At 36.7% G+C, this 17,722-nt stretch overlaps 1 protein-coding gene across 1 annotated transcript in view; it reads right to left on the bottom strand.

Moving 5' to 3' along the window:
• Aff2 (AF4/FMR2 family member 2) overlaps positions 1-17,722 on the bottom strand; it is a 599,435-nt gene that overhangs the window by 403,703 nt on the left and 178,010 nt on the right. The window contains exon 2 of the mRNA XM_036174712.1: positions 8,319-8,439. Coding sequence (XP_036030605.1) covers positions 8,319-8,439 — 121 coding nt within the window. The remainder of the gene's footprint in view (positions 1-8,318; positions 8,440-17,722) is intronic.

Below are 17,722 nucleotides of genomic sequence, written 5' to 3'. Positions count from 1 at the left end.
GTTTTAAGTACTTACATAGGATTGGATTTTTGTATATTGTATACAAATTATATATGTTGAGAATGATATTGTTAGAAAATGGTATACATATATTTCTAATCTTGTTCAAGATATTGTTCTTATACAGTTCATTTAACAATGCAATGATATTTGCTAATTCTTGAATGTTACTATTATCAACTATTAGAATATAAAAAAATGAAAGTTAGTAGTTAGATATTACACTCAATCTGGTAGTCATATAAGGTATGTTTTCAAGATCGAGCAGATATATTTTAGATAGACAGGTCATCTTCAAACCCTTCAGAGATCTACAGAATATGGCATTTTAAATCTTTTAATAAGTTAGAAAATTTTTCTTTTTTTATGACTATGAGGCATGTCAACTCCTGTCAGTACCATCTACTTCATAGAAAATATGGGCACTGAAGAAACTGCATATGGAGTTAACTTTCATTGTGGCAAAAGTTAGCCACTAGACAACAAAGTATCCTTGAATCGACTGCTTACAAACAGGACAAAATGGACAGACAGGACATGAAACAAAGGACAACAAATACTTGCCAAGACAAGTGTGGTTGTGGTTTTAAAAAAATGCAACTTCTGAGGCCAGGACAATATGGCATCCCAGAAATGGCCTTGGCAATCTGAAAAAGGTACAGAGCCCCTTTCTTTGAAGGCAGCTGAACAGGCAGTGGACAGATGGCTTCTGATTTGCAGTGGAACAGCATCTCAAACTGCTACTCTTGAAAGAGTAACTAAGCTGATGGACTCTAACCTCTCAATGGTAGACTGGCACTTAATAAAAGAGATGAAGCCACCCACAAGCCAAGAAGAATGGGATGCAGAGAGGAATGGGATGCCGAGATGAAGCCACATTCAAGCCAAGAAGAATGGACAGCTGAATTCAAAAAACATCAACAATTTCCAGAATTTAAAATCCTGAATCATGACAGGACACTAGTGGAATTCAGGTGTTTCTGGTATATGGAATACTCTCATCAAATGTGAGGTTGAACTGTTGGCCCTGTGTACATCATACTTCACAAATGTCTGATACGCTAAGCCTATAGGCTGAAGATGATGCCCCAATGCTGTGTAGAAATCTCGGGTGACCAGGCAGCTGGCTGTTTCTGTCAACATATAACTTTTTTGGAAGCTGCTTGTGTGCATTTCCTGTTTTTATTTTTTTAGGTAATATTATTTCCTTCTTAGGTTTCTGAGGTAGTTGAAGATTTGATAGTTACAGTTATAGTTAAAGATTAGGTAGTAATAGTTATAGTTTTACTTGTTAATAATTTCAGACAAGAAACTCACTAAAGAAGTATAAGAGTATAAATTTGAAAGACATTGTAAGAGAATTCTGTTAGTAATATAAGTTAGGATAGAAAGTGAATCAGGTACATTTTGGACTTAACAAAATAAAATAGATAATGGAATTATTTTCTCTGAATTTGTTAAATACAAATGGACTAGACATTGTTTAGGTATTTATTGCTTGTATATATTGTATACAGTTATTGTACTTATTGTATATAGTTTTTCTTATATTAGTTATAACTTTTTTCCTTTTTTTCTTTTTATTAGAATAGAAAGGGGAAATATGGTGATATTAAATTTGTGCTGAAATGTGATTTTATTTGTATGTTAATAAAGTTCCCTGGTTATCAGAGCTAAGAGCAAGCCATTAAGCAGAAGTCTGGTAGTGGTAGCATGCACCCTTTATATGATCACATGGCAGGCAGAGTATCTGTGTGTTCAAGGACACAGCCAAGTGGTGACTTAAACCTTTAATCTTAGTACCAACCATAGAGACCTGGAGGTCTGTATAGACAAGCAGTAATGAGGAATACATTTGGTTGGGTTTACAGCCAATGAGAAGGCAGAACAGAAAGGCAATAAAAAGATAGGACACAGGAAGAAGGTCTCTTTCTCTGAGGGGAAGGACAGCAGCAAGTGGTAAGATAAAGTGTTCTTAGCTCTTAGCTACTGCTCGTTCTCTGGGCTTTTAACTCTTTATTTTTCTCTGTTTTTCTTATTTAATAAGACTGTTTAGAATTAGATCTATATACACCATTTATTTTAAGGATTAAATGAACATAGATATAAAGCTCTAGTCCATAGTAGGGACATAAAATTTTATCACAAGCCTTTATATACTGACACAGACATGCCAAAGGACTTCATATTTCTCAGGCCCCCTTCAAAACATTCCCCTCAATACTATAACATAAATTTGAGTTTCAAAGTTGCAAACTAAAAAAATATCCCTAGGAAGAAGTTTCCCACCCACAACCAAATCTGAAGGAAGTAAATATTCCTTTTCTTTCTGAATATGGTACAGTTAAAGCAAAGAAGGGAAATAAGTCAGTAAGGAACATGAAAGAATATTTGTGTCCAGGAAAAGCAGCAGTTGCAATGGAATGTACTTCGTATTGCTAGTTGATGAAGCACTGACAGTATTGGACAAGATATGAGGTCATTATTTAAGTTTTGTGTAGGAAGATTTATGGAAGTCCAGGCCTACTTCCCCAAAGTTTGATTTTCAATTTTATGAGCATTCACATTAAATCCTAAGAAAGACTTTTGGTGTGTCTACAATTTTACCAATGATTTGTGAACCAACTTGAGGCCTGCGATTGCATATTTGAATACTCCAAGGACAGCATGTCCATCATTAGTCTTGGTCTAGGGAACTTTTTCAGGCATGCACCAGTTCTAGTGTTGTGACATGATGGTAAAAAGGTAAATATTCCTCATTGATCTGTCAGTGAAGCCTAAACATGGTCACAGTACCACATGACAATTTCTTATCAATTCAAGAATAAATAAAATAATCATATCATAAATCAGTTTCTATACTACTATAGATGTAACCGTCTTGTTAAATAAGAAACACAGAGCCAAATACAGAGTTAATAGCCAAGAGGTCCATACAGACCTCCAGGTCTTCTATGGTTGGTATTGAGATTAAAGGCATGTGTCTCCATGCTGGCTGTATCCTTGAACACACACAGAGATCCACCTAGCTCTGCCTCCCAAGTGCTGGGATTAAAGGCGTGCAACCACCACTGCCAGCTTTTGCTATGGTTTGCTCTGACCCCAAGGCAATTTTATTAACATACAAATAAAATCACATTTCAGTACAAATAATGTATCACCATATTTCCCCTTTTCTATTTTAATAAAAAAGAAAAAAAGGAAAAAAGTTATAACTAATATAAGAAAAACTATCCAATAAGTATATACAATATATATAGTCAAAAAGTACATTAACAATGTCTAGTCCATTACCATTTGACAGATTCAGATAAAAACTCCATTAATATATAACAATGTCCAGTCCAGTAACATTTGATAAACTCAGACAAAAAATTTTCATTACTTATCCTATTTAAAACAAGTATTTCCTTTTTAAAAGTATTTTTTTCTTTTCATAATAGATTCAGTAATCTACCTTTTGTCATTTTTATATCTTCACCTTTTTCTTTTTACAGTAGATTCAGTGATCTACCCATTTATCCTATTATTCTTTATGTTTTTTCTCAGAATAGATTCAGTGATCTACCTCATATCTATATTCTCTTTTTTCTTTTTCTTTTTTTTTAAACAAAACTCTGAATCTAATCTCCTCATTCAGCATTTTTTCTGACCATTAACAATTAACAACTTGTAACCAAGCATTATAAACAATAACAATTATCCATAAGTCATTGACCAATCAAAACACACCCATCCCACCTCTTGGGAATATGGGCGTTGTTTTCTTAAAATTACTTCCTGCTTTCTGGGGGTGAAGACATCTTTAGGGAATCCTGAAAAGAAAATTTTTGGGTTAATTGTCAAGTCCTGTATCATTTGTCCTGCTGCTGCATAATGATAAAATGCAGGGCTTGTTTCAAGTCCTTGTTCAAGTAGTCTGTCAGGCTGGATCATCTCGGCCAGTCATCTCAAAATTGTCCTGAGCAGTTTGTAGTCTAAAGTCAATCTTTCTGTGGTGTTAATCAGCTTAATAGCTTTATCATAGTCCATGTGGAATCATTGCTGTGGGGTCCCATCACTTTTTTGAAGATTTCAAAGTTGCTATTAAGCATGGGCATGGTTCACTGAAGACTTTTTTTTTTTTTGCCTCCTCTGTGGTTTGGAGCAATCAGAATCTGATGTCTGTCTGTCTCTCAGAACCATGAATGTTCTTCCCTAGAAGAGAAAATCTTCACAGCAATTTCTCCCCATCATTTGTCTTGCCAAACTTTTCCAAACTGACCTTTGCCAATGCTTTCTTGTAACACGATGGTCCTGGCAATTCTCTGAACAAGCAGCGGTAAACTCTTTGTCCCAGGTAGCAGCATCACCTCAGTCACCAACATGATGAGAAGCAGCCTGCAACTTAGAGCAGCAGTCACTGCCACCATGGTTCCATTGCCACCATTTGTAGCTAGTCTGGGCCCCAGCTGAAGCTTCTCCTTAGCAAGCCTCCTAGGTTGTCGGCCTCAACTCGAGATCCTCCTGCCTCTGCCTTCTTCAGTAAATCCTACTAGCATGCACCACCACAACTGGACGAGTGTATCTCGGGCCTAGGCAGGCAAGCAGCTTTTTCGAGAATTTGTACCACAAACGTTGGGCACCAAATGTAGCAATAATAATATTAAATGGTCTTATTAACAATTATTTCCCTTAATAATTATGGCTCAAGAATAAAGCCTAATCATCAAGAGCAAGGGCAATAAGTGGCTAACTATGCAACCACCCTGAGTCTGACTAAACATTCCCATGTGTGACTAAATGCTCCCTTATCTGTCACTACATGATGTATGTTTATAGTATAAAAAAATGATGCTGAATACCTTTGACAATGTTCAGAAGTTTTCTCAATGACTTTTCAAAAACACACTGCTTCTATCAAAAAATTAGCTCACATCTATTTAGTACACCTTATTAATTAATAATTACCCTGATGGTACAAGGTTACTAATTCATTATGACTTAACATTATGTAGAAATAATAAACCAAGGGTTCTTCACATTGTAACAATGTTAAGAATTGGATGGACCAAGGCACCCCTGGGGATTCATTTAAACATGGTGGATTCAGGAGGACATGGGAATGGAGGGTAGGGGCTGGGGGGATGGTGGGAGTGGGGTGCGGGAGGGGGGAAGACAGGGGAACCCATGGCTGATGTATAAAATTAAAACACATAATAATAAAAAGAAGAATTGGATGGATATTGAGCTATAAATATATCTACCACCCAAGAAGGGTTTATTTTTTTATCCCATCCAAAGATGTAAATCTCATTTGATTAGTTTCTCTTTCATCCCAAAATGCCTGATATCTTTGATTTTGTTATTTCTCACTTCTTCACTTTACTCTGCAGTTTTGTTGTCATTCTAAAGTTCTGCTTCTATTCTTCTTCCTATGGCTTGTGATTATTTATATTTTTTAATCTTATATTTGGTTTAATATCCTTTGGGACCTTACTATACTCTTCATTACCAATGCCTCAACCATCTACCTGTCCCCAGTAATCTCTAAACAATTCATGTTTCTCTCATGTAAAGAAAAGCTTCTATAGGGCTGGAGAGATTGCTCAGTCGTTAAGAGCACTTGTTCTTTCAGAAGATCTGGGTTCAGTTCCCAGCACATGGACGATGACATAAAACCAAACATATGTACAATTTTAGGGAATTCAATACCCTCTTTTGGCCTCAGCACACATGGATTACATATACATACCTGTAGGAAAGCACTCATATACAGTAAAAGGAAAACAAACCTCTCTATATAATTGTTTTTATTTCTTTATGCAAAACAAAGTCCACATTGATTACCTCTTTCTCTATTTAACCACTTCCTGCCCATTCTCCAAATCCTAGCAACTGATTGCCCACAACTTTCCTAAGGTCATAAATTATATCTTAACTGTAAGGTTCAACAACAAATTTATGGTCCTTACAGTTCCTGGTTTCCTGAAGAAACATTAATAGCAAATCCTTTCTCCAGAGAATCTTTCATTTCCTTGGTTCTCATTAAATGTTCATTTCCTCTAGCGTTTTACCTATCTGATCACTTCCTTTCAGTTCTTTTCAGAACTCTGCTTTCACCACATTTTACCCCTTAACTGTTGCTTTTTCCTTGTGGCATGAATTATTAGAAGGTCTTATTAATAAAAATAAATGCAGTGCCAGTTATTTGGGTGAATGCTGGAAGATCAGAGAAGCAGAACAAGCCGCAGCTACCTCACTTTGCCAAGAGCTAATCCTGTTTCCTCAGACTAGAAGCCTCTGAATCCTCATCTGAATGGATCTCAGCTGAACTGCTACTCAAAACCTTAAAAGCTTAACTGACCTTAGTTTCTGGTTTTCATGCCTTATATACCTTTCTGCTTCCTTCCATCACTTCCTGGGATTAAAGGCATGTGTCGCCATGCTTGGCTATTTCCAGTGTGACATTGAACTCACAGAGATCTAGATGGAATGTTAGGATTAAAAGTGTGTGTGTGCCACCATTTTCTGGCCTCTATGTCTATCTAGTGGCTGTTCTGTTCTCTGACCCCAAATAAGTTTATTAGGTTGCACAATATTTTAGGGAACACAATATCACCACATTTCCTAGAAGTCTCATTTTGTCCCTCTTTTTATCCTGCCATCACACTTCATAATGGTGACAGTATCTTTCTCAAAGCTTCAATGTGCCCCACAAATCTCTTCCTTGACTTCTCCCATGAGCTCCAGACTTGGGTATCCAATGCCTTTTCCTTGTCACTGCATGTCAAATGCAACATTGTCAAAACTAAATTATTTTTCACTATAAGCAGCAACATAGATTTCCTCCTAAACTACTTAATAATGATAACTGCCATTTCCTCAGGTAAGAACAAGACAAACCAGAGACTCAATCCTTCTTAACCCATATTACATTTAGTTAGAAACTCAACTTTATCATTTCAACTTTCACACTTTGCCTTAAATACAACCTATTATGAGTTTCTTTTATCAAATAAAAAGCTCCTTAAACTTCCTCTATCCATTCCAATCACCTATGCCATCACTCATTCATGACACACTAATGTCACTAGACTAGAAACTCCCTGAAAGCAGGGACTATATTTTGTTTCTCTTTGTACACTTGCCTAAAGCAGTGATTAGTATACACTGGACCTTCAAAATATGTCAGTTAAATCAACCATATATCTGAATATATACATTTAAACATAATACATGAATTGGATCAACTGAAATTGTAAAAAGTTTTTGGTGTGTGTATGTGTGTATGTGTGTGTGTGTGTGTGTGTGTACATGTGCACACATGAGTGAATTGCTGATCATTTGAAAATTTAATTTGTAAGTATTATAAAACTTGAAATGTACCCTGGTGTGCAAATCAAGAGCTTTCTTTAAAAAAAAAAAAGTAGCTGAAAGCATGCCTTATTAGCCACCAATGCAAACTCCCAACTCTCTATATAAAAGTGGAATCAGGACCTATTCTGCATTCATTGAGAACTTTCCTTTTCCAGAAGCCACTGTCCATTAGCTGATGCCCTTCTTAAATCATCTCTTGGATTTTCGTTCATTTATCTCTTTTATTGGTTCAGTTTCATTAAAATTATACTACTAATACATTTTTAATAAAACCCAAGCACCTGCCAATTATACAATAAAAGTCTCATCTTCTATAATATCTTTCCAGTTAACCCTAATCTCCACCACCAAAAGAAACATCAGAAAGAGTCAACATAAACTCAATACTTGCAGTCATAGCTGTTTGATCATTCACAGAGATACATAGGAAGCTGAATGACACTGGAAAAAATCAGCCTTGCATCCCTCCTAGAGGGAACAGTCTCTTAGCCCATGCTTATTAGACGCAGAAAATAAGATTGGTTTATTTTCCTTTGCCAAGAATACATGGATTTTTTAGAAAGATTATTAAAACTAACTGCAGCCATCATTAAACTAAAATGGGGAAAAAGCATCAGTCTTTCAGTAGATGGCACTGAGTCAGAAGATAAATAGTCCTGCCCCAAAGTCTTCATGGTTTGCCTGGCTAAAGACACTGGAAAGCATGGAAGGAGTATATTAGTATAACAATAGTTGGGCTTTGATGGGTCTCTTTGAAGACAGAAAGTCTCCCAAGCCAGAAAAAGTAAGTGTTATTCTGGCAGACATCCTTTGAAAGTTTCAATTGCCCCCAATGAGGAAATACATATATCTCATAAAATAGCTTTGGAGCTTTAATTAATAGTTAGTATTAATAAGCAAGTTCAAGACTATAGGAAAAAAGTAGTCTAAAAAGATAAATTACATAAATATTCAGCTACCTTGTAGGGCTCCCCAAAAAGATCAAAGCCTGAAGAAAAGAGATCATCTTCTTGTTGAACTTCTTGATTTCTCCGTTCCCATTCCCTTTTTTTAAGTGCACTACGGTCCTGTTCATAGTGACTGACATGAAAAAGAAAAAAAAAGAGAAAAATTAATTAGCCATCAAAAAATTTAGATCTCCCTTGTTATTCCTAGGAATAAAAAAAAAGCAAGTCAATCCTACCCAACTCAGTGCTGCATAGAAAACAGAATCCTTTACTTTATTTGTACTAATTTTAAAAATAAGAAAGAAACCAGAAATTTGCTCATTAAAAGTTGTACCTGTGGCCATGAAATGCAAGTATATAGAATTATTGTCCCTTGTCCTTTTTTGATTATTAGATGTAATTTCATACTCTACAAAACCAGTCTACCATATAGAGAATTGCTGAATTAAGGTTATATCATTTTGTCAACCATCTGGGGCCATGAATGCACATATGCCACATAATAGAAAGGAAACAAATGATTAAAGCATGGATATTTAAGGAAACTGGAAGTCTTCCTAAAGCCTTTACCCTATCTTAATTATCATGGGTAACTTTAAGGACATTAAGCCATCTTATGTGGAGGTAGACACATTCAAATATTAAACTATTTAAATACTTTCATTACTTTTTGTTTGGCTGTTCTTGTTTTGATTCTTTATTATTATTTTTGTTTCACAATTGACTAGGAGCCATTTGGGAAAAATATTTAGAAAAGAAGGGGCCTAGCTGAAACAACAAATGACTATCAATGAAAGAGACGTGGCAAAAGTGTTAAATGAACTTGATGTAAAGCTGTTTTATAAAGACTACCTATGAGACGTTCATCAAATTTCAGACTTTTTCATTAAAATTTTGAAGGCTTCCAGACAAATTTTAAGATCTAGTCTGAGATCTTAGGGATTTCAGAATGGAATATTTCTTTATTAAGAAATTTACTTCTCTGTCATGCAATAATTCAAATTAAACTCTAAATCTGTATGATTTATATTAAAAATTGAGAATCCTTAATGCAAATATCTAAAACTGAAAATTCTTTTGTGGTAATATTTTATTTGTGCTGAAATATGATATTTTATTTGTGCTTTTAATAAATAAAGCTTGCCTAGAGATCAGAGGAAAAAGGCCAGCCATTATAAACAAAGAAGTCAGGCAGTGGTAGCATACACCCATAATCCTATAACTTAGCAGTTAGGCCACACTAAGAAACAGAGTCAAACATGGTGACACACACCTTTAATCCCAGTACCAACCATAGAAGTCTGGTGGTCTGTACAGACAGAAAGTGACAGAGCTGTGTAGGAAGAGAAAGTGATGTATCAGGGGTGTAGGAAGAGAAAGTGATGTAGCTGGGCTAACAGAGCCAATTAGAGGGCAGAACAACAAGGCAATGAAGATGTGCTTATATAGGAAGAAGCTCTCATTGGAAGCTGCAGAGTTAGTGAAGCGAGGTTAGCTCATGGTTTGTCCTATTCTTCTGATCTTTCTCTTGGATTTTAACCAAAATTTCTGGCTCCATGTTTTTTATTTATTAAGACCATTTAGAAATTAGTCTACATTCTCCCAAATCTTAAAATTGAAAGTGCTTATATGATGCTACAAGTAGAAAATTTTCATATTTAATAGCATGTGACAGACCAGAGTTAAAATGCAGATACACTAAACATATTCTGTAAAACTACCTTCACATTAGGAGCATAAGATTTATATGTAACATAAAATAAATTCCCTGTTTAGATTTGCATCTTTTCCACAAGGTATCTATATGTGAACCTGAGAGGCACAATTATAACTAGCATAGCAAAATATATCCACTGGTATAATAGTGGCATGGATGTTATAGGAGTAATGAAGCACTTTCTGATTGGATTTAAATCCCAGTTCACAGGTCAAAACCTACAACTGGATAGGTCATAGGCCCTAGAGGAGAACCTATTTCTATGATTCTGCTAAATGGTACTGTGTGGAACTGCCCCTAGGTTTTTATTCTTTATACTTATATAGTAGTATAGTTCTCAACCCTCACCAGAGGAAATTATTTTTTCAGTATATGGCAAATAATCCACAACTGATAAAAATTCAGATAATAAGATATTGTGGAGTTTTCCGGTCTAAATGGGACATCTCTATTACATACTTCCTCCAGCCCCCACAAGGCTAGGGGATTATTTCAGAATAGTGGATAGAAAGAATCCTAGAGTCAGAGATAGTAGAGACATGTAGATACTTTAGTGAATATTACAAGGTTATTGTATACACTAATAGCATCTATGACTGCATACATATGCATATGACCTGCAAAATATCAATCCAACTAAAACATGGATGGAAAAGAGTATTGTAAGACATGTCCCCCAACACACACATTTGAAAAGCTACTGGTGAACTATGGCTCTTTGGGGAGGAAGAGTCAATTTTCTTTGGAATTTAATCCCTGAGAGGCTACCCATGTTTAATAGACTATACTACAACCATGCATACTTAGTGAATTTAATAAAAAAAATGAGCATATGAAATTGGGAGGGAAATTTTTGGTGAGGATAGGAAAGAAACTGTATGGTATAGAATATGGAGTAGATTTGACCAAAACATTGTATGCATATATGAATTTTACAATAAAATAGAGCCTTAATAACAGCACTCAAAAAGCAGAGGGGCATGTGGATATGTGGTGGTTTGAATCAGAATGGCCACTATAGACTCATATTTGAATACTTAGTCATCAGGGGGTGGCACTACTTGAGAAGAATTAGGAGGTGTGGCATTGTTGGAGGAAGTGTATCACTGGGGGTGAACTTTGAGGTTTCAAAAGCTCAAGCCATACCTAGTGTTTTTCTCTTTCTATTGACTGTGGATCCAGATGTAGAACTCTCAGATACTTTTTCAGCATCATGGCTGTCTATGTGCTGACATGTTCTCTTCCATGTTGATAATGGACTAAACCACTAAAATTATAAGCAAGTCCCAATTAAATGCTTTCTCTTATATGAGTTTATTTGGGGAGGGAGTGTTGACCCTGAGGTAACAAGTGTGGGAGAGCTGTCCTTGCTCTCCACAACTTGCAAACAAACAAACAAACAAACAAAAATAACTGGGGAAAGCAGGCCCTCAGGTGTGGGTGAGCTAGCCTTGAAGCTGAAAGCATGGAAGTGATGTTCTCATTTCTCATATGGCTTGTGGCAGCATGGGCAGTGGAATGATGATGCCTTCCCACCTACCCATCAATGTCTGAGGCAAGTGGGAGAGCTGACCCTTTGGTCATACAAGTTGGGAAATCACCCACACACACACAAACCCCCTACCAGACTCGGCAATCTACATGTCCTGCCCCCATAACCATCAGCCTGAGAACCCAACCACTTCCTAAGACAAAGAAACCAAACTGCCAGCTCTAATTGGACCAAGAGGTGAGTGAGTAACTCTGCTCATACCCAGAGAGTTCTGCTCCTGGGACCCATTCCTGGGGTACAGCCCATCCCTGGGAATTGCTACCCAACTCTGTCTCAGTTGCTGGCCAGCAGGCAGGGCACCTGGGGAAGTCACCCCCTCTCACCAAGACCTCCCATCAGACCCTGCAATCTACATGCCCTGCCCCTATCCCTATCTGCCTGAGAACCCAGCCACTTCTTGGGGCATGGAAATCAAACCACCAGCTCTCATTGGATCAAGAGAGTTCTCATTGGACCAAGAGACCCTGCAATCTACACAACCTGCCTCCATACCCATTTGCCTGAGACCCCAGCCACTTCCTGAGGCAGGGAAACCAAACCAACAGTTCTCATTGGACAAAGAACTTACATTGGAACAAGAGTAACCTCCTAAGACAGGGAATCTGCTACCCCTCATTAGACCAAGAGTGGCTTTCTGAGACATAGAATCTGCCACTTCTCATTAGACCAAGAGAGTCTTCCTGAAACACAGAATCTGTCATCTGTGACTAGACCAAGAGCCCCGATAAGACCAAGAGATTGGGTTGATCCAAGGGCAGCTCCCTGTGACACAGAATCTGTCTGCTCCAATTAGACTAAGAAATAAGATTGGACCCTGGGTCGGGGGGTGCTGAGACGCAGACAAAACAAGCACAGAGTGGACCAATAGCAACTTGCTCTAACACAGGCACCTCTTATAACTATTAGAGGATGAGATGGACAGACATCAAGGCAAAATTACATACAACAATATAAAGAGCAACACCTAGCCAACAGCAAGACAAGAACATCACAATGTAAAAGAAACAGAAGAAAGCAACCTTAAGAATAGCGTCATGAAGATGCTAAAGGATTTTCAAGAGAAAATGAAAAATGAAATTGAGAAAAGACAAAAAATTGGAAGAAATCAATAAAGAAATAGAGGAAAAGACAAATAAAAAACATTGGAAGAAATCAATAACTCCCTTAAAGAAAACCATGAAAAAGCAATTAAACATGTAAGGGAAACAGTTCAAGACCTGAAAGGGGGGAATAGATACAATGAAGAAGACACAAACAGAGGGAATGCTGGAAAAGAAAATCTGAGTAAACAAACAGGAAACACAGATGCAAGCATAACCAACAGAATATAAGAGATAGAAGAGAGAATCTCTAGTGTAGAGGATACAATAGAGGAAATAGATTCATCAGTCAAAGAAAATGCCAAAGCCAAAATGTCATAACACAAAACATCCAGGAAATCTGGGACACCATGAAAAGGCAAAAATCTAAGAATAATAGGGATAGAAGAAGGAGAAGAATACCAATCCAAAAGCACAGAAAATATATTCAACAAAATCATAGAAAGAAAAATTCCCAACTTAAAGAAGTAAATACCTATGAAGATACAAGAAGCTTACAGAACACCAAACAGACTAGAACCCCCAAAAATGTCCCCTCACAACATAATAATTAAACAACTAAATGTACAGAATAAAGAAAATAATACTAAGAGCAGCAAAGGAAAAAGGCCAAGTGACTTATAAAGGCAAACCCATCAGAATAACAGTTGATTTCAAAATGGAGACTTTGAAAGCCAGAAGGACCTGGACAGATGTAATGCAGACACTAAGAGACCATTGATTCCAGCCTAGACTATTATATCCAGCAAAATTTTCAATTATCATAGACAGAGTGAACAAGACATCCCAAGACAAAACCAGATTTAAACAATACCTATCCATAAATATGGCCTTACAGAAAGCACTAGAAGGAAAATTCCAACCTACGGAAGTCAGATACACCCAAGAAAACACAGGCAATAGATAACCCCACAGAGGTAAATCCCAAAGAAGAGAAATACACACACACTATCACCAAAAGATAACAAGAACTAATAATTACTGGTCATTAACATTCCTTAATATCAATGGACTTAATTCACCTATAGGCTAACAGAATAGATACTGAAACAGGACCCATATTCTGCTGCATACAAGAAACACACCTTATTTTCCAACATAGATACTACTTCAGAATAAAAGGCTGGAAAAAGTGTTACCATTCAACTGATCTTAAAAGCAAGCTGGTATAGCTATCCTAATATCCAACAAAATAGACTTCAAACTAAAATCAATCATAAAAGATCAAGAAGGACATTACATACTCATAACAGAAAAGATCCACCAAGATGAAGTTTCAACTCTGAACATTTATGCCTCAAACACAAGGGCACCCACATATGTAAAAGAAACATTACTAAAGCTTAAATCACACATGAAACCCCACATTTTAATAGGAGGAGATGTCAACATGCCACTCTCACCATTGGACAGATCAGCCAAATCAAAACTTAACAGAGAAATAAGGGACTTAACTGATGTTATGGCTCAAATGGACTTAATTGATATCCTCAGAACATTCTACCCTAACAAAAAAGAATATATCTTCTTCTCAGCACCCCATGGAACCTTCTCTAAAATAAACCACATACTTTGTCACAAAGCAAACCTCAACAGATACAAAAATTTGGAATAACCTCTTATATTCTGTTAGACCACCATGGTTTGAAGTCAGATTTCAACAACAGCAAAAATTACAGAAAGACAACAATCTCATGGAAACTGAATAATGCCCAACTGAATCACCAGTGGGTCAAGGAAGAAATAAAGAAAGAAATTAAAGACTTCCTAGAGATCAATGGAAATGAATATACACATTCGCAAACTTACGGGAGGCTATGAAAGCAGTGCTAAGAAGGAAATTCATAGCACTAAATTCCCCCATAAAGAAGTTGAAGATCCAGGCGGTGGTGACAAATGCTTTTAATCCCAGCACTCTGGAGGCAGAGGCAGGCAGATCTCTGTGAGTTTGAGGACAGCCTAGGTTACAGAGTGAGTTCCAGGACAGGCTTCAAAGCTACACAGAGAAACCCTGTCTCGAAAAAAAATAGTTGGAGAAATCTCACATTAATGACTTAACAGCACACCTGAAAGCTCTAGAGCAAGAAGAAGCAAAGTAATCCAGGAGGAATAGATGCCAGGAAATAATCAAATAGAGAGCTGAAATCAATAAAATAGAAACAAAGGGAACAATACAAACAATCAATGAAACAAAGAGTTGGTTCTTTGAGAAAATCAACAAGATAGACAAGCCCTTATCCAGACTAACCAAAAGACAGTGAGAGAGCATCCAAATTAACAAAATCAGAAATGAAAAGGGGGACATAACAATAGACAATGAGGAAATCGAGAGAATCATCAGGTCATACTTCAAAAACCTGTAGTCCACAAAATTGGAAATTTAAAGGAAATGGAAAATTTTCTGGGTTGGTACCACATACCAAAATTAAATCAATGACCAGGTGAACTATTTAAATAGACCAGTAGCCAGGCGGTGGTGGCACATGACTTTAATGCCAGCAATCCGAAGGCAGAGCCAAGTGGATCTCTGTGAGTTCGAGGCCAGTCTGGGCTACCAAGTGGGTTCCAGGAAAGGCACAAAGCTACACAGAAAAACCCTGTCTCGAAAAACCAAATTAATTAATTAATTAATTAATTAATTAATTAATAAACCAGTAACCCCTAAAGAAATAGAAACAGTCATTAAAAGTCTCCCAAACAAAAAAAAACCCTGGAACCAGATGGTTTCAATGCAGAATTTTACCAGATCTTCAAAGAGTTAATACTAATACACTTTAAATTGTTCCACACAATAGAAACAGAAGGAATGTTACCAAACTCTTTCTATGAGGTTATAGATACTCAGATTCCTAAGCCAAACAAAGATCCAACTAAAAAAGAGAATTATATACCAATCTCCCTTATGAATAATGATGCAAAAATACTCAATAAAATATTGGCAAATGGACTCCAAGAACACATCAAATCAACTATCCACAATAATCAAGTAGGCTTCATCCCAGAGATGCAAGTTTGGTTCCACATACAAAAGTCTATAAATGTAATACACCATATAAACAAACCCACATGATCATTTCATTACATGCTGAAAAGGCCTTTGACAAAACCCAACACTCCTACATGATGAAGGTCCTAGAGAGATCATGAATACAGGGAACATACTTAAACTTAATAAAGGCAATTTACATCAAGCCAACAACCAACATCAAAGTGAATGGAAAGAAACTCAAAGTGATTCCACTAAAATCAGGAACAAGACAAGGCTGTCTACTCTCCCCATATTTATTCAATATAGTACTTGAAGTTCTAGTTAGAGTAATAAAACAACAAAAGGATATCAAGAGGATACAAATTGGAAAGGAAGAAGTCCAACTTTCACTTTTTGCAGATGACATGATAGTATACATAAGTGACCCCCAAAATTTGACCAAGGAACTCATCCAGCTTATAAACACCTTCAGTAATGTGTCAGAATACAAGATTAAGTAAAAAAATCAGTAGCCCTCCTATATACAAATGATAAATGGGATGAGAAAGAAATCAGAGATATATCACCCTTTACAATAGCCACAAATGATATAAAATACCTTGGGGTAACTCTAACTAAGCAAGAGAATGACCTGTATGACAAGAACTTTAAGTCCCTGAAGAAAGAAATTGAAGAAGATATCAGAAGATGGAAAGATCTCCCATGCTCATGGATGGGTAGGGTTAACATAGTAAAACTGGCAATTTTACCAAAAGCAATTTACAGATTCAATGCAATCCCCATCAAAATACCAACACAATTCTTCACAGACCTGGAAAGAATAATACTCAACTTCGTATGGAAAAACAAAAAACCCAGGATAGCAAAAAGAATTCTGTACAATAAAACAACCTCTGAAGGCATTACAATGCCTGACTTCAAGCTCTACTATAGAGCTACAGTAATAAAAACTGCCTGGCACAAAAACCAACATGTAGACCAATGGAACTGAACTGAAAACCTTGACATTAATCTGCATAAGTATGAACACCTAATTTTTGACAAATAAGCCAAAACTGTACAATGGAAAAAAGAAAGCATCTTCAACAAATGGTGCTGGCATTACTGGATGTCAACATGTAGAAGATTGCAAATAGATCCATATCTGTCACTATACAAACTTAAGTTCAAGTGGATGAAAGATCTCAACATAAATGCAGTTACTCCAAACCTGATAGAAGAGAAAGTAGGAAGTAGTCTTGAATGCATTGGCACTGGAGATCACTTCCTAAATATACACCAGTAGCACAGACACTGAGAGCAACAATTAATAAATGGGACCTCTTGAAACTGAGAAGCTTTTGCAGGGCAAAGAACACAGTCAACAAGACAATATGACAGCCTACAGAATGGGGAAAGATCTTCACCAACCCCACATCTGACAGAGGGCTGATATCTATAATATACTAAAAAAAAAAAAAAAATCAAGAAACTAGATATCAAAAATACCTAACAGTCCAATTAAAAAATGGGCTATAGAGATAGCTGGGTAGTGGTGGTGGAGCATGTCTTTAATCCCAGCACTTGGGAGGCAGAGCCAGGCAGATTTCTGTGAGTTCGAGGCCAGTCTGGGCTACCAAGTGAGTTCCAGGAAGAGTGCAAGGCTATACAGAGAAACTTTGTCTCTAAAAAAAAAAAAGGCTATGGAGCTAAATAGAGAATTCTCAACAGAAGAAGCTCAAATGGCTGAAAGATATTTAAGGAATTGTTCAACATCCTTAGTCATCAGGCATCAGGGAAATGCAAATCAAAACAACTCTGAAATACCATCTTATACCTGTCAGAATGGCTAAGATCAAAAACACTGAAGACAGTTTATGTTGGAGAGGATATGGAGCACGTGGAACACTCCTATACTGCTTGTGGGAATGTAAACTTGTACAACCACTTTGAAAACCAGTATGGCACTTGCTCAGAAAATTGGGAATCACTCTCCCTCAAAACCCAGCTATACTGCTCTTGATCATATACCCAAGGAATGCGCACAATCATACCACAAGGACACATGCTCAACTATGT

The sequence above is a fragment of the Onychomys torridus genome, chromosome X (assembly GCF_903995425.1).
Source record: "Onychomys torridus chromosome X, mOncTor1.1, whole genome shotgun sequence".
Lineage (NCBI taxonomy): Eukaryota > Metazoa > Chordata > Mammalia > Rodentia > Cricetidae > Onychomys > Onychomys torridus.
Note: the sequence above shows the minus strand (reverse complement) of the source record. Positions and strands in the feature narration are given on the sequence as shown.